Source organism: Cydia pomonella, chromosome 27, assembly GCF_033807575.1.
Source record: "Cydia pomonella isolate Wapato2018A chromosome 27, ilCydPomo1, whole genome shotgun sequence".
NCBI classification, from domain to species: Eukaryota; Metazoa; Arthropoda; class Insecta; order Lepidoptera; family Tortricidae; genus Cydia; species Cydia pomonella.
In genome coordinates this window covers 2,372,209-2,393,049 of record NC_084729.1, presented here as the reverse complement: position 1 = coordinate 2,393,049, position 20,841 = coordinate 2,372,209, and the positions used below count along the sequence as shown (strand labels likewise).

The following is a 20,841-nucleotide window of genomic DNA, read 5'->3' as shown; positions in this document are numbered from 1 at the left end:
CCCCTCCGCGGGTGTCCATGGGCGACGGTATTAACTTATAGGAGCCCTTATTCCTTAGAGTGTTCTCCGAATTCGCGAAATAACGCTCGACAGATGGCGTTGCCGCTCGGTACGCGACGCGCGTTTCAATCAAGAATAATCTTGATATTTTTTAATATAATTTCAAGCAACATTAATTTTAGTGTTATATCTCTATAGTAAATTACTATAGAAGCCGGGAAAGCAAGGGTTGCAGGCCGAGTGTAACGAGGTCGGAGAGGAATACGCGGCCGGCACCCCCGTTTCTCGCCGAAATTTGTAGTGTATTTGTAAAACTAGCAATAAAAAAAAAAATTGTCAATTTGTTTTATTCGTAGGTTTACACAGCTGAAAACAAATTACGAATCTATTACTTTTTGATGGTTGAATGCCAAGACGTTTTGTCACAATTTGACGTTTAAAAACAAGAAGGTTTTTACAGGCCTAGGTGTGTAAGGCTGTATGAAATTCCTTTACATATCATCTTCACTCATCGCACCTGATACGTAGTACCGGATCTAATTTGAAATAAGTCATATCAACATTTAATTGCAACTTTGAGAAAAAGGATTTTCCTACTCAGTTGTTGCATTTTCAACCGTATTCCCACTGGCATTAGGTCCGACCACGTTGACGGTCTTCCTGGGAGGGCATATCTTGTGCACCCTCTTCTTGTGCGTGTAGAGCGAGGCGCTCTGCCGGAAGGTGCATCCACACAGCTCGCAGGACAGCGGCCGCTCGCCCGTGTGGATGAACTCGTGCTCGCGGAGGCCTTTTTTATCCTAAAATAATGAAGTGTATAAGGGGTCTCTATTGTTTCTTAGTATTGTCGTTAGTCATAATTTGTTTTTTCTCAGAAACGCGTAACTTTTCAGGATTGACATGAAACAAACCTAACCTATCTATAACCTTACGAAAATCCTGAAAAGTTAACGGTTTCGGAATTATGACTAATGATAATCTGACAATCATTACATTATGACTTATGACTTTCAATAATTATGTCAAACAAAGGGATCCGGTATATAAGTACTGGATCAGGCAAAACAATGGAGGATTTTACTCTTTATCTGTCGATACAAAAACATTTCCTTCCTTGAGGCCGTGGTGTCACGTGCGTGTTGCCGCGGGGCCACGAGCTGTTGTCACACACTCACCCTGAAGGCCTTCCCGCACTGCTGGCAGATCTTGTCGCGGGGTCCTTCCTTGAGGCCGTGGTGTCACGTGCGTGTTGCCGCGGGGCCACGAGCTGTTGTCACACACTCACCCTGAAGGCCTTCCCGCACTGCTGGCAGATCTTGTCGCGGGGTCCTTCCTTGAGGCCGTGGTGTCACGTGCGTGTTGCCGCGGGGCCACGAGCTGTTGTCACACACTCACCCTGAAGGCCTTCCCGCACTGCTGGCAGATCTTGTCGCGGGGTCCTTCCTTGAGGCCGTGGTGTCACGTGCGTGTTGCCGCGGGGCCACGAGCTGTTGTCACACACTCACCCTGAAGGCCTTCCCGCACTGCTGGCAGATCTTGTCGCGGGGTCCTTCCTTGAGGCCGTGGTGTCACGTGCGTGTTGCCGCGGGGCCACGAGCTGTTGTCACACACTCACCCTGAAGGCCTTCCCGCACTGCTGGCAGATCTTGTCGCGGGGTCCTTCCTTGAGGCCGTGGTGTCACGTGCGTGTTGCCGCGGGGCCACGAGCTGTTGTCACACACTCACCCTGAAGGCCTTCCCGCACTGCTGGCAGATCTTGTCGCGGGGTCCTTCCTTGAGGCCGTGGTGTCACGTGCGTGTTGCCGCGGGGCCACGAGCTGTTGTCACACACTCACCCTGAAGGCCTTCCCGCACTGCTGGCAGATCTTGTCGCGGGGTCCTTCCTTGAGGCCGTGGTGTCACGTGCGTGTTGCCGCGGGGCCACGAGCTGTTGTCACACACTCACCCTGAAGGCCTTCCCGCACTGCTGGCAGATCTTGTCGCGGGGTCCTTCCTTGAGGCCGTGGTGTCACGTGCGTGTTGCCGCGGGGCCACGAGCTGTTGTCACACACTCACCCTGAAGGCCTTCCCGCACTGCTGGCAGATCTTGTCGCGGGGTCCTTCCTTGAGGCCGTGGTGTCACGTGCGTGTTGCCGCGGGGCCACGAGCTGTTGTCACACACTCACCCTGAAGGCCTTCCCGCACTGCTGGCAGATCTTGTCGCGGGGTCCTTCCTTGAGGCCGTGGTGTCACGTGCGTGTTGCCGCGGGGCCACGAGCTGTTGTCACACACTCACCCTGAAGGCCTTCCCGCACTGCTGGCAGATCTTGTCGCGGGGTCCTTCCTTGAGGCCGTGGTGTCACGTGCGTGTTGCCGCGGGGCCACGAGCTGTTGTCACACACTCACCCTGAAGGCCTTCCCGCACTGCTGGCAGATCTTGTCGCGGGGTCCTTCCTTGAGGCCGTGGTGTCACGTGCGTGTTGCCGCGGGGCCACGAGCTGTTGTCACACACTCACCCTGAAGGCCTTCCCGCACTGCTGGCAGATCTTGTCGCGGGGTCCTTCCTTGAGGCCGTGGTGTCACGTGCGTGTTGCCGCGGGGCCACGAGCTGTTGTCACACACTCACCCTGAAGGCCTTCCCGCACTGCTGGCAGATCTTGTCGCGGGGTCCTTCCTTGAGGCCGTGGTGTCACGTGCGTGTTGCCGCGGGGCCACGAGCTGTTGTCACACACTCACCCTGAAGGCCTTCCCGCACTGCTGGCAGATCTTGTCGCGGGGTCCTTCCTTGAGGCCGTGGTGCGCGCGCCGGACGTGCCGCGTGATGCACCTGCGCGTTGCCAGCGCCTGTTCAAATAAAACCATGTTACGTTACTGTGCCAAACATTTATAGGGCCACATATACTGTAAAACGTTGTACGATACATGTGCGAATAGGTAATTCTCAACTCGTGTCGATTTACACTCCTTTCGGTCGTGTTTTAATTTATCGCCACTTTCGAATTTCCCATTGTACGCACTTGTATCGAAATGTACTATTTATGTAACATCTTATAATTTACCTATGTTGTACAAATAAATCTTTTGAAACTTTGAAGGTTGCGTTAGGCTTGAGTCGGCCACGACCGAAGAACTAAAAGGAATGAAATCCCACCACGGACCGAAAGGAACTAGTTCAGCTTAGGCGCTCTTAATCGGTCTCGGTCCTTTAATTTAGTAGTCGGTACGTTGGTACCTAGTAACAAATCGGTCTGGAGCGAATGATCGGAACGAGTCAAGGTCAAGAAAATCGCCCTCTCACGCTCTGTTTATTTGCGAGCGAGAGCAAGATATAACCTAGATATTTTTTTTATATTCGGATCTGGAGATTTTCTCCGGAACTAAAATAGCGAACTAGTTCTTTTGACCGAGCGGGCACAACTCTAGGTTGCGTTGTTCCCATCGAGTCCATCAATCAAATAGTTTTTCATCTCCAAATGAGTATTACACGATGATTCCTCTAACTATAGATAAAACGCCGGGGCCTTATATACAACCTCAATAAAAATTTCGTTAGCGCGATGTAGGAATCGCCGCCGCCGATACAGCGCCATCTAGCGTGACATCTGGTAAACGTGAACATGTCACTATATGATGTTACTATAAATGTTGTATTGACTTGTAAAAGAGCCCTTGAGGCCTACTTGCAGAATAAATTTTTGAATTTTGAATTTTACCTTGCCGCAGACAGGGCACTCGTGCTGCGTCTGGCCGGCGTGGCGGTAGTTGACGTGGTCGCGCAGCTCGCCGCGGGACCGGTAGCCCTTCTCGCACACACTGCACTTGTATCTGGATACATTGGAATATAATAAATACTTAAATTGATGTTTGCACCCGGGTATGTCCTTAAACTACGTCTAAAAGAGAGGTATGGGCACTGTGAATGTCATCTCGCTTTGTGTGGTAGGGCACAGCGCAGCGGATGTCATTCCAGATCTAGAGCAGAGCCCAACTGGAGAAGTATCTCCTTACAGAAAACCGCAGCCAAATAACACCAGACCCTACTATAGTGTTGTGTTCCTGCCGGTGAGTAAGGTTGCCAGAGCTCAATGAGGGTGCGGAGTGTTACGGTCGGCAACGCGCATGTACCTCCTCTGGATTTCCAGGCGTACATAGGCTACGGCTTTAGTCCATGATGTCTAGGCCAATATTTTTTTATCACACTTGCTCGAAATGATCTTATTTCATAGGGGTGTCTGGCCTAGTGGGTAGTGTTTTGGTTACTACCCACTAGGCCGGACTGGTCGTCGAGATTGTATTGCAAAGTGAGAAATAAACTAACTTGAGTATGTCCTTATTGGCGTGCGCCTGAGTGTACTTGAGGTGGTGCTCGTACGACGCTCGGCTGACGAAACTGAAAGGTGACATTAATTTACATTAGGGTCATTCGGGCGAACAGTGGCAACTGCATGCAACCTTTTACAGATTATTCTCTCCGTAGGCGCTTTTCGCTACAAAGCGGGAAAAACGCGTAACCGCTACAAGCGTAGCGCTCAGCAGTGAGCGCGTTAATAAAGGGAGGGCTCTTTAAAATTTTTATTATTTTATATAATATTTTTTATATAATATTATTATTTATGTAATAGCGAATATTCGGCCTTCTCTCGGCCGAAGCGCTGAATATGTGGCGATATTTTGAGTCACAATTATTAAGAAACTGTTCGCCAACAAAGCACAACGTTTGCTAAGATATATTTTTTGTTGAACAGAATTAATTAACGTAGTTAGAGTCAATCAAATCAGACCTAAGGTAAAAATAAAATATTATGTAATCAACAAATGCTAAATATTAAATATACCTAATTTTTGGCGACCGGTCTGGCCTAGTGGGTAGTGACCCCACCTATGAAGCCGATGGTCCTGGGTTCTAATCCCGGTAAGGGCATTTAAGTATTTGTAATTTGTATTCTACATATGTATATCGTTGTCTGAGTACCCACAACACAAGCCTTCTTGATCTTACCGTGGGACTTAGTCAATTTGTGTAATGTCTCTATAATATTTACATTTATTTATTTTATTGTATATATTTTCTTCATAGGCAGGTGCAGGATATTCGGTATTCGGCCGAATAGTAGGCAATATTTGGCCGAATACCGAATATTCGCCAAAGTGGCCGAATAGACCGAATACCGAATAGTTGCTAAATATTCGTGGCATCTCTAGTTCTGGCCATGACCAACTACTACGGGGAACAATATTGCTTCAATCTGCCAGCCTCCCTTGGCTGGCGAACATAATAACAACAAGAAATAGTTGTTCCACTTATCCTGTATATTTTAGGGTGATTATTTCATTACTTATTATTTTGAGAACATCATAATATCCTAATGATAATAATTGTCATAATAAACCCAACTCTTTCGGTGAGTTCAGGCGCTGCATATGTCGCAGGTGTATGGGAATGGGTTTATAACCGGAAAGGTTCTGTACCCCTAGTGTAAATTTATTCGATAGCGAAACGTGACGTACGAGTTTGCGTTAAGTCTCATTTTGTATAGGTGTTTGAGTTTCCAAAACGTCCCGCTTGGCGCGGCACGCTATCGAATAAATTTACGCTAGGGGTTCTGGCCAGCGAGTTGTAAGTGTAACACAAACTATTGTTTTTAAAATCTTAACATGGCAACAATATGCTCATCAAATAAGCTGTCCGTTTCAAGCTTTCATTGCGAAAATCTTTTTTGAGCATTAGTTGATTACAAATAATTTTATTTTTATTATGGATATAGGCGAACAGTTTCATAATAATTGTGACTCAAAATGTCGCCACATATTCAGCGCTTCGGCCGAGAGAATATTCGGCCAAAACAAAAATGCATATTGGGCAAATTATCCCGAATATTCGGCGCTTCGGCCGCGAGGGAGGCCGAATAATCGTTATTCGGCCAAAACGGCATCTCTAATATGGACATGGACCCACCTCTTAGCACATTCGATACACTCGAACTGCTCTCGCTTCTGGTGGATCCTCGCGTGGATCTTCAGAAGGTCGACGCGGACCAGTTTGTTGCAGGAGGGGCACTGCTGGCGGGGAGGCGGCGCCAGGTGGACCCTGAGGTCAAAATATATCAGATACACATTACACATTCTGATAAAATTTATAGCAATGTTTAATGTAGGTGAAATAAAATACTTTGCTGTGGCGCTAGATTTGCGCACACGGCGATTTAGCAAAAAAAATATTCGCAGTTTTGGGAGACGACTGGACCGGATAATACGTTACTATCCGGTATCCGGCCGGATATTAAAATATAGGTCGGGTATACCGGATAGTAACTAAATATCCAGTTAATCTCTAGTATTTTTGGAAAGCATCATTTAGAAAAGTGTAACTGCTGATGAATTCCATAAAATGATAGAATTTTAAATTTATTGCCAAGTCGTTTTCTTTATCACTACACGTTATTTTATTTTTATTTATTTTTATTTATTTAAGGTTCACCAACAATTGTTGACATCGATACATTCAAAACGTACAAGCTAATACATGTAAGGAGTGGTGTCACAATTACTTACAGGTAAACACGGCATGCGAAACAAATATAAGTAAACAACTATAGAAGTACCAAAATTTTAACTTAAATTCTAATTACTTATGTTTAAAAAAATATTTTCGGACAGATTTTATAAATTTATTTAGTGGGTCATAGTGCATATCCGCCTTGTCACAGCAACCATTAGCAATTTTACATAACCTGCATATTGGAGAGTTAGTGCCTGAAACTGATCTTCTAGGCGGGGCGTAAAGAGGGGTGATAGCATTACGGGGGAAACGGGATGGAGCACGAAAGTTCAACAATGTCAGCAGTTGTGGACAATCTATTTTGTGGTTCACTAACTTGTACAAAAAAGTTGCATCTAGGAGCGTCCGTCGATCTTCTAGGGAATCCATCTTGAAATATTGCAGTTTCCTTTGATAGGATATTGATCTTTTAGCCATAACACGTGCCTGAAATGCTAAGTGACGAGTGAACCTTTTTTGAATACGCTCTAACCGTAATGAGTGGGTAGCATAATGCGGCCTCCAGACAACGCTGCAATATTCCAAAATACTCCTCGTCAGACTATTGTATAGCAATATTTTGGTTGCGCTGCGCCTAAATGATTTAGTGCTTCTCATGACAAAGCCCAAAGTCTTAGATGCCCTCTTGACAATATTTTCTATGTGGGGAATAAACGTTAATTTGTTGTCGAAAAGAACTCCAAGATCGCGAGTGTTCTCAACTTCGATTAGGTTAGGTTAGGTTATAAAACAAAGTCCCCCGTTTGTATGTTCACGATAAACTCAAAAACTACTGGACCGATTTTCATGCGTTTTTCACTTATCAATGGAGTTATTCTTGAAGATTTAGGTAAACAATGTTAAGGTTTTGCGTCCCCGTGCGAAGCCGGGGCGGATCGCTAGTTAAATGTATATGGTGTTTAGATTAGTACGTACTGTTCGTGCCTGGCGAGGTTATTCTTGAAGGCGAACTTCTTGCCGCAGGTGGCGCACTTGTAGCCCTCCCGGTGATGCCGCTGCACGTGTTTCCAACGCTGGTTCTTATTCCTGAAATTCATATGTATACTTCAATGATGTTAACTATAATCTGAAAAATTCAAAAACCTAATGTATTGAAACGGATGAAGCGATTTCGGTACATGTCTCAGAACCACTGCAAAACTTGCTATCAAATAAAAAAACTAGAGATCGCACAAGCATTCGGCAACTTTGCCGATTATTCGGTATTCGGCCAAATCTTGCCTAATATCCGAATATCTGTTGCACCTACCTAAAAAGACAAATTACAAAATAACCAAGAACCATATATTGATAATTAATCGATTATTGCAGAAAGTTAAAAAATAATTTATTTTAATTTAAGTAGGAACAGTGATACACAAAAAAAAACTACTTAACTTTGTTTGTTTGTTTTTGTTTTTTTATTACTACACAAATTGACTAGTCCCACAGAAAGCTCATGAAGGCTTGTGTTATGGGTACTTAGACAACGATATATATAATATATAAATACTCAAATACATAGAAAACACCCATGACTCAGGAACAAATATCTGTGTTCATCACACAAATAAATGCCCTTACCAGGATTTGAACCCGGAATCATCGGTTTCATAGGCAGGGTGACCCACTAGGCCAATAATGTCCTATAGTTTATGTTATGTCCAATATATTTATGTATTTAGGTCACTAGATAAGTCTTGCAAAAGACAAGTAAAAAATCTTTTTTTAATTAAGAGCAATTCCTAGCTGAGCAACTTTTCAAATCTCGAATTTTTGAAGCTATGTTTCTGTCGCGCTGCGGTGGGCGGGAGCCGGAGCTATCTAAGTGTGAGTGCGCGCACACAGACGCGAGACTCGTGCGCTCGCTCATTGCGCGCCGTTCCGTCGACATCGCCCGCGAGCCAGACGGAATTTATTCTGCGCTGCCCGACGCAAGTTGTTTTTGTTGTTACCACGTAATATTGTTTTTCATTTTTATATTATACTGTATCTATTACACCCTAATACCAAACACCCTATCACCTGTACTAAATGTATTTTACACCTATGATGACAAAATAATAAATGATTGATTGATTATTAATTACCATATAGGTAAAAACTGCAAAAAAGAATGATGTCTCAGCTTCGGTTGTCGTCGTACAGTCAAGTGCAAAAATATGTATCGAAAGAATCGTCTCATAAATATGGTACTACGCTCTTATTACACTGGAATAAGATGCTATGGGACATATTTTTGAGTAAGATGTGTACACCCATATTTTTACACTTGACTGTACCTATCCGTATCAGTAAGTTGGGAGTGATCATGCTGTGTTGTGAAATTTTGTAAGTAGGTATAAATATACCTATGGTTAAACTACAATCTATTTAACTTGTAGTACGATGGGGCTAAACTTGGACCGCCTTATTGAAGAACGTATCGCAATGACAATCTGGGTAAAGTATGTTGGGATAATGCCGGACAATTTTGGGACTAATTGAGAGAACTCGTGAAAAAATGTTTTTTCGAGATCTCAACACGTGACAGATTCTTGAAGTACGTAGCGAATCGTTAAATAATAACCGTAGATTCGGCCTGAATTTTGGTAATCTTCAATATAGAACGGTTTTAGTTTTGTACCTGTGTAAAGATGAGACATACTTTTTTTTAGGGTAACGAGTGTTTTGCCATCAAGGGAGAACATTGGATGGTGAAAAAAAGTTGCTTCTAATGGAAAGAGAATAAGGTATCACAAAGAAATAGGTCCGGTGTCTACCCTTTTGTATCCGATCTTAACCCTGATACAAAAATTGATAAAATTGTGGCTCTCAAACTTTGATACCTATGTCATAAGGCAATTTGATAAGTAAACAATGTGCTAAGAAACCTCTTATTGTAAGGTTTACCCGAAGTAATAAAAAAAACCACTAAAATAATAGATACGTTGCGAAGTTTTGACAATTTAAGATTTCGTGAACTGTACAGGTTTAGGGAAAGTGTAAATGTACTCGTATTGTTTATTGAATGGAATGTACTTGAAGATATTAAGTACTTAAGTAGGAGGGACAAAAATCAAAATAAAAAATAATCGTGCCCAGTCATTTTTAATGAAGGTCGCCAAAAAAATAAGAATCAAACTTAGAAATCAAAAAGACTAAGTAGTTCTTTAAAAAGGTCAAGGTCACTGAGAACCCATCTTGAAGTATGGAAAATAATTAAAATTGCGATTTTGTTGGTTTTTTTTTGATAAAATGTAAGGATCGTATGTAAAGAGTAAAGTAAATATATAGAAAAAGAGAGCCCTCTTGAAGCATTTTAAGGAAACTAATTTCGAAGCCCTATCTCTATTTTGTATCCGAAACTAGCAATGTATGTATGCGTGCACATCTACATATGCATCCGTATGTGTAGGTACTTTATTGCGAAAAATTGCTCATTTATTTTACTCGATTTTGTTATAAATTTCAACATGTATCATCATCCCTATACAATATAAATACTCTTTATTGCACACTTCAATAAAAGAAAACAATACAAAAGAAAATTTAAAACACATAAGCACAGGTAAACAACATGCGGTCTTATCGCTAAACGGCAACCTTTGGGTTGCGGAAATTAAAAAAAATACATTGTCAGTAACCGTCGCGCTGGTAGTGGTACTGGATAAAAATAATGGTACGAAAGTGTGATCAAGAAAACAATAAATGTGATAATTAAGGTCAGTAGGTAAATTGAAGAAAATTTAAAGTTTGATAATCACTGCTGTTTTTTAAATAGGTAAAGATCTGATTGTTTCTGGTCCGATCTTTCCTGGAAGGGTCAAGATTGGATATCGGTCTACAGCAGTGCTAGGTCTGTTAACACAATTACAAAAACAAACACAGTTTCATCACGATACGCAAAATAAATTACAGAGCGAAGATCGGATAGAAGGAAGAATTCGCGAAATTTACCTTGCTCTCTGTGATTGCACATAGCACAAGCCCGGCTCCCTGAGCGACGCGGGACACTGACAGTCGAGGCGCAATGAAATGGCGTCTTACACAATGTTGCCTACATTAAAAAATAAAGCCAAATTAGGAGGGGAAATGAATGTCCTACGTTCTTCACCCGCATCCGGTATTTACCCAACATACCTTAATCGTTGAACCGCCGCATTTCAAAATGGCCCTTATTTTGATATCGGCTAGCCGTAATGTAATACGGCGGATTATACAATACGACTGCGATACTTATATATAAATACCCTCGTCAATGTAATTTCATTAAATTTGCTATCTAGTGGCAAACATCAAAGTAGTTATCTTTTACTTGTGACGCACAAGTGTGAGCAATGTAAAATACTATATTTCTAAAAAAAATTGCCTACTACGTAATAAAAGAAAATGTGATTATTAAATTATAATACGAAAGGTGGTCAAATCGCAAAATGCTGTCGTTTTATTTAAAATAATGAAATAATTAGACCAGTTCCGAAAGTACCGGGAAATCCCGGTTCTTTAAAACAGTACCGGTTCTGCAATCCCTAATAAGGATGTTATGCCCATCACTATTCCATCTGTGTACGTATATTTAGAAACTGTCTCCGCCTCCAATTCGTGCGATAAGGACAACTGCAGCTCGGACCGAAATTCACTCGCAAAAAACTCAAAAATCGAGGTTTCGCTCTCGCCTGTTTCCACCTCCAAAACGCAACTAATCATTATGAAATTTTGAAAATTGCAAGAGGAAGAAATAATCTATGCCGCTATGTTTTGATTTTTTGGATATTTTTTGTCATATTTGTATACTGTGCCTTTTTTTACAGCCAATTCAATTTAGCCGTTTTTGCGATTTTCGAGGCGCTGTATCTTTCTTCAAAATAAAATAATCCAAAAAAGCAAAACATAGAGGCACAGATATTGATGATATTGATCTTATTTGAAAAAATCACTGCTCTAGGTTAAAAATCCAGGGAGGAATCAGTCGAGAGCGTTTGTATGGAAAAATCGCAACTAGGAATTCCTCTTAAGTAAATTTAAAACGTAAGTAAATGTTTTCCCGCCAAACATTGTCTATGGAAATATAGTTTTAAATATACAGAATGATGAATCCAAAACGGTCAGTATGGAGAAGTCAGATACTATGAGAGATAGCCACATCTGTCCTTAGGAAACATGGCTTCCATTTTAAATTTAATAATAATGACATAATTTTTTTTTTGCTTAATATTCGTATTATCAACCATAACAACGAAAAAACTCGCAGAATTTATACCAAACATTGTTTACATGACTTCAAGCAGGTTCGATTCCCGGTTATGTATGAGAGATTAATAAAGATTGAATGTCATTATTATGAAATTTAAAATCAAAGCCATGTTTCATAGGCCACTTTTTTGTTTCAAATTTGTCTATTGCAAAACTGATCTACATGGGCGTAGGCAGGTAGAGCCCCCCCCCCCCCCCCCTAGAGCTCAAAATTTACATACAATGTATGCCCCTCTGTGGCGTTTCCCCCCCCTAGGCCTCCGACGATATATTGTTCATACAAGGGTAAGTTCTAGGTTCAGTTATGAGTAAAACCTTACTGGAAATACTTGTTGCACTCCGGGCAGGGGTACACATCTGCGGGCAGCTCCGTCGACCCACTGCCTGTTTTACCAGGCCGCCCGATCTGTAAAATACGAAGATAATCATGGGCGTAGGAGGAGGTGGAGGCAAGTAGGCTCCCCTGGAGCTCAAATTTTATGTACAATGCATAGCGCTACGCTCGTAAGTGATCCCAGCATTTTCCCGCTTTGTAGAGGAACGCGATTACGAACAGAGAACCTCGCCTAGTCGGTTCTCGGAAATCCATGTGTTAGGGATTTGAAATATACTAAGTAGAAAAATGACAATTCTATGACAATGTATTTTTAGGCAGGCGTTTGACCACGTTCTCTGGTAAGTGATGATGCGGTCCACGGTGGAGCAAGCTTACCTATGAGATACTTAATTACTCTAGCCTTGAAGAGATCCAGACTGTATTCATGCAGACACAGACCCGGGCAGGGCATCCCACTCCTTCGCAGTTCGCATTAAGGTCCGACCGAGATCTCGGTCTCGGTCTCGGTCTCGGCATTCTCGGCCAAAAATCGAGCCGAGATCTCGGTCTCGGTTCTCGGCCAAAATTGGCCGAGATTCCTGCCGAGACCGAGACTAGGCAATGAGCTAGCCATTGGTGAATTTGAATTTACCGCGTCCGTTTCTAAGCCACCCGTTGGTTGCATCGCCCGGTTGGTGTGACTTTTTTGGTGATTGTGATTGGTTTCGTACCTACATTTTAGGCCAATTACTTATCAAATACTACCTGTTGGAATCGGACTGGCGCGGTTGCAAGTAATGACTTGTTCATTTGGTTCTCTTCGTTTTGAGGTTGTTGTTATTGCGGAAGAGGTAATAAATGAGTGTATATTGTTATCGAGATGTAACTTAAATGAACTTGATGTGAGTGGAAGATGACACTGGATATTTTGATACTTAATATATTTGTGTTTACGGGAAAAAGCATAACAGTAGGTGAGTACAATACGATACCGGTGGCGGATTACTGTTGTGGAAAATTAGACATAATTTCGTGCGAACTTTGCGGATGCTATTCAATACAATTTTGACGAAACTCGCGGTGTGGTTGTTGGGTCATATGTTGGTTTTCATTTTATGTGGCTTATGTGGCCAGCGAACAACTTTTTAGTAAGGCTGGCCAGTTAAATGACGAGCGTCGTCACAGTTTAACGGACCGTAACGCTGAAAAATTACCTTTTTTGGGTTATAATATAGAACTGTTTCATTTTAATCATTGTTATTGTACCTTTTTTTGTGCACATCCGTGCTGAAAAACCCGGCCAAGTGCGTGTCGGACCACGCGTAATGGAAGGTTCCCTACCTTCATACAATACAAAAAGCCGTACAAGCAAAAGAGCGTATGTTGGTGGCACTTACGTCGCGTCGTTTTAATCAGAAGATCAGATAATTAAGCTTTTATTATTTAATTATTTTCCGATTTGTTGCTCTCCCGGTTCAAAAGTTAGAGGGGAGGGGACACACTATTTTTGGCTTTCGGAGTGATTATTTCCAAAATATTTAATCAAAAAACGTTTTTAGCAATGTTGTTATTTTTAAAGACCTATCTAATGATGTGCCACATGTTACTTTTATTTGAATTTTTACTTTTAGTTACATGTATGGAGTATGCCCCCTTGATTTTTTTTTCTTAAGTACTAAGTAGGGATTCACATAATACACCTACGTTCCAAATTCGTAATAAAATATATCGTATAGTTTTCGAGTAAAATGACATACGGACAAACAGACAGAGGTGACGAAACTATAAGGGTTTCGTTTTTACGGAAGCCCAAAAATACTATTTAATAGCGCTAAGATTTGATTATGATAACTTTTTTCTGATAAATCGTCGAATTTCGCCTATTGAAACATTTTTAGTGCAAAATTCGTGTTTTTTCTTCTATTTTATAAATTCTCGGTCTCGGTCTCGGTCTCGGCCGAGAATGCCATTGAATCTCGGTCTCGGTCTCGTTCTCGGCCGAAACCCAAAAAGCGTTCTCGGTCGGACCTTAGTTCGCATAAGGAATTTTGAAAATTAATATGCTACATACCTTTTTGTTTTTCACATGCTTATGAACCTTCAAATGCTTGTTCATTTCCTGCACACTGTAGCAGACCTGGTCACAGAGAAGGCAGGAGTGCAGCGAGCAGTGGTCTGACTTGTGGGCGACCGCACTGTCGTTCTTTATGTAGCATAGGCAGATGAGGCACTGTACATGATCGGGTTTCTGTGAAAGAAAGTTGTATGTTACATAAGGGAAGTTCTTTTTAAGTGGTTAGGATGTATGATAAAATCTTGTGAACGTCAACTGGCGCTCCGTTTGCGGATTGAGGATTGATAGATAGAAACAAAGAAAAACATTTTTTCAAATCTTTCTTTTGTTTAATATTTTGACAGCCCAGACAGTGCAAGTGTTATTATAAACGTCAAACTTCTATGAAATGACGTTTACTTAACACTTGCACAGGCTAGGCTATCAAAATCGCTGCCAACTTAGCTTGGTCTGACTGTAGCTAAGCTTACCAATCATCTGAGTTAATCTTACCTCCACATGATAATCCTCATTGTGTCGGTCCAGGCTAATCTGACTCTTAAACGTCTCCACACAAGACTCACATTTGAACGCCGCAGCAACAAAACTTTCCTCCATTTTCCTTTTTTCCCTATTCTCTAGCATTTCCTGTTCACCAATTCCTTTTGTAACAAAATAATCCTTATAATTAAAATAATCTTCCTTTTTTAACCTTTTTCTTTTTTTATTGGTAACTTTATCCACCCGACATTCATTTAATTTATTTCTAGTAGTTTTAACTTTAACATTTTCTTCGATTTTCTTCATTTCCTTCACACGATCTTCAATAGGGCAGTCATTATCTGACATACAGTTATCATGTAATTCTGACAATGGTATGTCATCCATGTCAGTTTCAGTCTTGATTTCCAGGCCGCAGTCTATGAAATTGTCAGTTTCTTGTATGTCAGAGATTATAGTGAAGTCATAGGTATGTTTGTGACAGTGGAGAAGGCGGGAAAGGCAATTTTTGGTTTTCAACTGAAAATAATAATATTTATTTTTTATTTATTGGTGACGACCGGTTTGGCCTAGTGGGTAGTGACCCTGCCTACGAAGCTGATGGTCCCGGGTTCAAATCCTGGTAAGGGCATTTATTCGTGTGATGAGCATGGATATTGTTCCTGAGTCATGGGTGTTTTCTATGTATTTAAGTATTTATATATTATATATATCGTTGTCTAAGTACCCTCAACACAAGCCTTATTAAGCATACTGTGGGACTTAGTCAATTTGTGTAATAATGTCCTATATTTATTTTTTTTGCTTCATGCTAAGTGAAGTTGGAGACGACTGCTGCGAGTATCTTGGACAAAATACCGTACAAACGTCTCCATACTTGAAGAACTCAAGCTGAAAGAGAGCCTCTCAGCTACGGTCAGAGCGCGTATCCTCAGATACTTCGGACATGTGACGCCACGTGGAGAGCAGGCTATGGAGACTTGTTGTTCAGGGACTGTAGGTCAAAAGGATCTTCCCCAATGCGTTGGACCGATTAGATAAAAGTCCTTACCAACCCCACTTAACACATGTGTCAGAGAAGCATCTGCCAGGGAGAAGAGGCCCTACCGCGAACCACGTTCGACGTGTTGCCTCTCTGTCGCACTCGTAAATTCGTACGTAAGTGTGACAGGGAGGCAATACGTCGAACGTGGTTTGCGGTAGGCCCTCTGGCGTAGAATCGTTCGTCGTTCAACGTGACCACGACTGCTCTGCCAAGACTGCCAAGAGTAATTCGACGGAGAAGAAGAAGTGAAGGGGATGAGATGAAGCAATGATGGGGATTTTCCTAGTTAATGGTGGATCCATATTGGGTTTTATATAACTATAATATAATTATGGTAATATTTTTATTGTTGTCCCTGTCACACAACAGCCAGTCTGGGACCACCATTACATCAATATGGGCATAGAGAAATAAGTAAGCATCATCATCATCATCATTTATTTATTGCAGTCATGAAGTTACATAATAAGATGTTACAATTAATTTAGTCAGTTCATGACACCCTGTTAGGGCACACAATATTAAATGTAACTAAATATCTAATACCTATTAAAACATTTCTACATAATATGCCTCGTGTATATAAAATTCGAATAATAATAATAACATTATAATAGTAAATAAAACATAAAAAAATTAAATAACATTCCATATACAAAGTTTGAGCTATTGTAAACGTAGATAAAAATAATAATAATAATTAAAAAATAATAATTTAAAAAAAATCTAGCATACATCTAGCGTAACATAGTCGACATCTAGCGTCAAGTAGCGGATATATCAGTACCGCTATTTGACACTAGATGTCACGGGTGTCGCGACTGACGAAAAGTGTATTGCTCAACTATTAACTGAATAATTGAAAATCGGGTTCCGGTTAATATATTACCTGAAAATTGTTGAGCGTTAGACTTTTCGTTGCGACATCTATTGTCAAGTAGCAGTACTGATAAATCAGCTACTCGATGGTAGATGTCGACTACGAAAATAATAAGCATTTTGGTTACAAAACTGATGTATGGAGTGAGCACCTTATGCTTACTTATTTCTTTAGGATATGGGTAAGTGTCATTAGCCGGGTCCACACAGAGCGAGCATACGCGCGAGGCAATTTCCTCACACACAAACCGCCCAGTGTAGACGTGCCTCAGCCGAGGCGGCGCGTGCGTTTTCCTCGCCCGAGCGCGCCGCCTCGGCCGAGGCACGTCTACACTGGCCGGTTTGTGCGCGAGGAGAATGCCTCGTGCGTACGTGCTCGCTGGCTCGCTCTATGTGGACCCGCCTATTCGCCTTCACTTTGGAGCCTGTTTATACTTACACATTTAGTAGTGTTTATTGTTAGTTCATACATTTACTTATAACTGTAAGACAAAGGGTAAACTATTCAACACATGTGTTATTCCTGTCCTAATGTATGGTAGCCAAACCTGGGCCCTGACAAATCTACTACATCCCATCTAACATGCTTCCAGCGCACCATGGAAAGGAGCATGATAGGTGTACGGAAGACTGACTGGCTACGAAACACCCTAATTAGGAATAGGACGGTCCAAGACATTGCCACAAAAATTAGAAGACTTAAATGGAAATGGGCTGGCCATATCATCCGAGGCACAGATAAATGGAGCAAGCGAGTCACCCAATGGTACCCAAGAGAGGGAGAGAGGGGGTGAAGAGACCTCTAATGAGATGGGACGATAACATCGCGCAGGTAGCTGGCCGTACCTGGAGCAGAGTGGCAATAGATCTGAGAGAGTGGAGAAGGTTGGAGGAGGTCTTTGCCGAAGGGCAAGCAGACAAAGAATACAAAAGATGGGAGATTATAGAGAGATAATGTGCAACTGTTCTTTGTTCTGTAAATAAAGGCTATTTTATTTATTATTATTATTATTTAGTTTTAGACAGGCAGCTGATGCTGGTACGTCTAAATCAGAGTTCACTTAGCACGATTTCACTGCTTATATTTTTTATTTATTTTTATTTTATTTCATACATTTGCCAGTAAACAAGTAGCAAGGTGCAAATGTACCCGCAATAAACACAAATCAATGTGTATACAGGCCCCCGAAGAAACTCAAACTAACCCCCATGCCACATTGACCTGTATTGACATTCCGTCATTCCCTAATACCTGCCCAGATTATTTTCAGTAAATTTCTAAATTATTTCTAAATAATGAAAATTGGAGCTTTTGGAAATTTTGGTTTCAGCAGAAACTAGAGCAAAACAAAACCTGTGGTTTTGGTGAGAAATATGGTTTAGATCAGACACTAAAAATTACAATAAGTTTTACAAGTGGTTATAAATAGTAAAACTATCATTACCATACTATCCCGGCCCTCTGCTATAACTGACAGCTGTTTCTGCGCCACACAAGCCTGCCGTCTAAAGCGGGCAATCCTCCGCATGATTGCTGCACACTCCCAGCAAATAAATAGGCTTGCAGCTTCCTTGTAGAATCCTTCCTGAAATATTACCATGAGAGTTCAATTGACCAATCTACTACCGAATCTGACTAGTGTTGGTTAAGACTCAAGCAATCTAGAAGCTAATTTGGTGTGGACTGCTAAAGAATGGAATTTGCTCCCACCATCTGTATTCTCTGATAAATATGACCTCGGTCTCTTTAAAGCAAGAGTGAATAGGCTACTACTGAACCGGGGAGCTGAGTTGAGTCTTAAAGAAGAACTCAATTGTTCAGACTCTTTTATAGTCGAAACTCGGATTCCTTTCAAAATTTGGGTCCTCTTCAGACAAGTCAAGATTTATTTATAAAATATTTAAAATGCAGTCTTTACATGGGTTAGGTAGACATATCATAGAATTGCGTTATTTTCTTTACTGTTATTTAGAAAACATCTACAAAATTGTTGATTCCTTCCTTTTGAGTTGCATTTAAAAAATACTTAATAAACGACTCGACTCGAGGCTTAAAAGACTTCGAAGTTTTTAAGCACTGAGTCTCGTAAAAACAAGTCGAATTTTTCAAATTTAAGACTCAAAATACGCAACGTCCTACCAACACGACATTTGTCGGGTTTTGTACTTTAAATAAAGTTATTTTGGTGTTTTGAATGATACTTTACTCTGTAAGCTTCCGAGTCGTATGAGAGAAGCGAATATAGGTTGTTTACTCCATCATTTATTCGGCAAAGTTGGGACAACTTTCTGTCGTTACTTAAGCATGTGCAACACAGTGTTTTTAAAGCGATTTCTGCTGTATCCTCCATATTAATATTTAGTTTAAATTCTTAGTGATAAAATTCACAACAGAAAATAGTGTAAATGAAAGAAATAGATAATTGTTGTGACAGCAAATGTCAAACAATTAGAAAAAATCGCAATGCGTTTAGTTTTTGCATCTGTAAAAGTATTTGTGAATTTAAACACTCTTACCTTGGCATAACAGCGACATCTAGCGGGCAATAGAAATAAGCAAAACATCTTGACGTGCCACGGGAATATTCAAGGGCGGTATAAAATGAGAAAATGAGTAAGAGTTAGAAGTGGTTAGAATAAGCTAACATATATAAAAGCTAACTCGCAGCGAATTCAAAAGCGCAAAGCGTTCTGTGCAATTAAATTCGCTGCAGATTCAGCTTGGTCTAACTCTAGGGCACTTAGGGAGTGCAGAGAATATTACAAAGAGTCAGGGTAAACGAGCCGACGATTTGATTTTGGCCGCTTTTGAACTATATCCTCCTTCAGTTCCAAAGGCCCTTTCCAAAGCTTTTCAGGTTTTATTTTTATTTTTTTATAATCAAGTCAAATTTCCAAATTCCAAAACAACGCGACTACTTCTGGGACTTAGGAGGATAAACGATTTGAAATGAAAGAAGTTACGTGGTATTACTCAATACACTTTATTATCATTATGATTAAAATAAATCTAATAAGCGACTCCGAGTTCAGATTTTTTAGATTACACAGCAAAATCCAAAGCCAAGAGCCACAAAACAAATAACAGATATTCACTATTAAGATTATTAATTGAATGCACTTTACCATCCTCCTATTTCTACGGTACCCAAATATATAATAATATGTATAAAATAAGGGAAACTGTTAGTGTATATTTTAAAAGCTACATTTATGCGATATATGTAATAAGTAATGATTTAAAAAATTGCTAAGAAAACTTCAAAATTAAATTAGATTATTTTAAGTTGTATTGTTATAAATGTGAAATAACTTAAAATAATTTTAGCATTTTATTTTTTTATTTTTGCAAAACCTTTTTTTTAATTATTTTTATCAAATATAATGAAGTATAATCTTAACAGTAGGTAATTAAAATTTTACACATTCATAATTCAGAAATATGTTGGCATAGAATATGAAGATATGTCAAATTAATATATTTATACCTATCACGGTTGTACAGTACGTTACTAATTAAATAAATTATTTAATAAACACAAGTTAATATTATAATGATACTAATTGTTTCATTTAAATAATATTTTCCGTTATTATAATTAATATTTACAGATGGCGCCAGCATAGGTTTACCTGTTATCCTGTCAATCCCTATGATTGTGACTAATTCTTGTTTGTTTTTTTTTTTCGAATTTTATGTGACTTCATAGACTACAGGGAGCGTGCATGAACTGTAGGAGGCAGCACAGGAGCCGTCAGATTTTTGGCGCGAGGCGTAAATGTGATGTTTATTGTTCCGATGTAGCCCACAAGATGGCAGAGCCTACTATGCACAAGAAAACACGTGACGTGTACATGTGCATGTTTATGGTTCCGATTCAGGCCACAAGATGGCAGATCCTCCAACGCGCACGGTCCCTACTCACTACCCACTAGGCTAAACCGGTCGTCAAACCTATGCTGGCGTCATGTATACAACCTTTGACGGTTGCCAACCCCATAGACAAAGTGTGAGAACTAACCTAACCTATCACAGTCTTATACATTTTTGGTTATACACGTATATACATGGTATATACACGGACCCTCCACTTTTGGCCACAATGAGACATAGGTACATACATATGCTCAACTACGCTATATTACTGAGCACCGGGAATGAACAATAAAAATAATATTTCGGGAGTAGGGACTAGTTATTTTAATATATGAGTTAGACCAAGCTAAATTGGCAGCGATTTTGATAGCCCAGACGCTGCAAGTGTTAAGACGTCATAATTTCATAGAAGTTTGAT

General features: G+C 40.7%; 1 protein-coding gene across 2 annotated transcripts; it reads right to left on the bottom strand.

Moving 5' to 3' along the window:
* Nucleotides 1-321: 321 nt before the first annotated feature.
* LOC133532474 (zinc finger protein 431-like) lies at nucleotides 322-19,833 on the bottom strand. Of its 2 annotated transcripts, none has more exons than XM_061871165.1 (11): nucleotides 18,754-19,833; nucleotides 17,992-18,132; nucleotides 14,635-15,141; nucleotides 14,140-14,316; nucleotides 12,073-12,158; nucleotides 7,454-7,564; nucleotides 5,936-6,067; nucleotides 4,298-4,369; nucleotides 3,693-3,804; nucleotides 2,716-2,823; nucleotides 322-800 (listed from the first exon to the last, which is right to left on the bottom strand). In XM_061871165.1, the coding sequence occupies exons 1-11, from the start codon at nucleotides 18,895-18,897 to the stop codon at nucleotides 594-596; spliced, it is 1,797 nt and encodes a 598-aa protein (XP_061727149.1). In that variant the 5' UTR covers nucleotides 18,898-19,833; the 3' UTR covers nucleotides 322-593. The 2 variants fall into 2 exon arrangements, 1 of the variants encoding a protein (XP_061727149.1); XR_009801706.1 differs by having other exon boundaries at nucleotides 660-800; nucleotides 1,176-2,823; nucleotides 18,754-19,832.
* Between the last annotated feature and the right edge of the window lie 1,008 nt (nucleotides 19,834-20,841).

Excerpts from the sequence above, each read along its gene's own strand:
- LOC133532474 (XM_061871165.1), bottom strand. The coding sequence starts at position 18,897 with ATGGAGGATACAGCAGAAATCGCTTTAAAAACACTGTGTTGCACATGC. Across the intron at positions 7,565-12,072 it reads GAGTGCAACAAGTATTTCCA|GAATAAGAACCAGCGTTGGA; the intron begins GTAAGGTTTTAC and ends TATGAATTTCAG. Across the intron at positions 6,068-7,453 it reads AACCTCGCCAGGCACGAACA|GGTCCACCTGGCGCCGCCTC; the intron begins GTACGTACTAAT and ends TTTTGACCTCAG.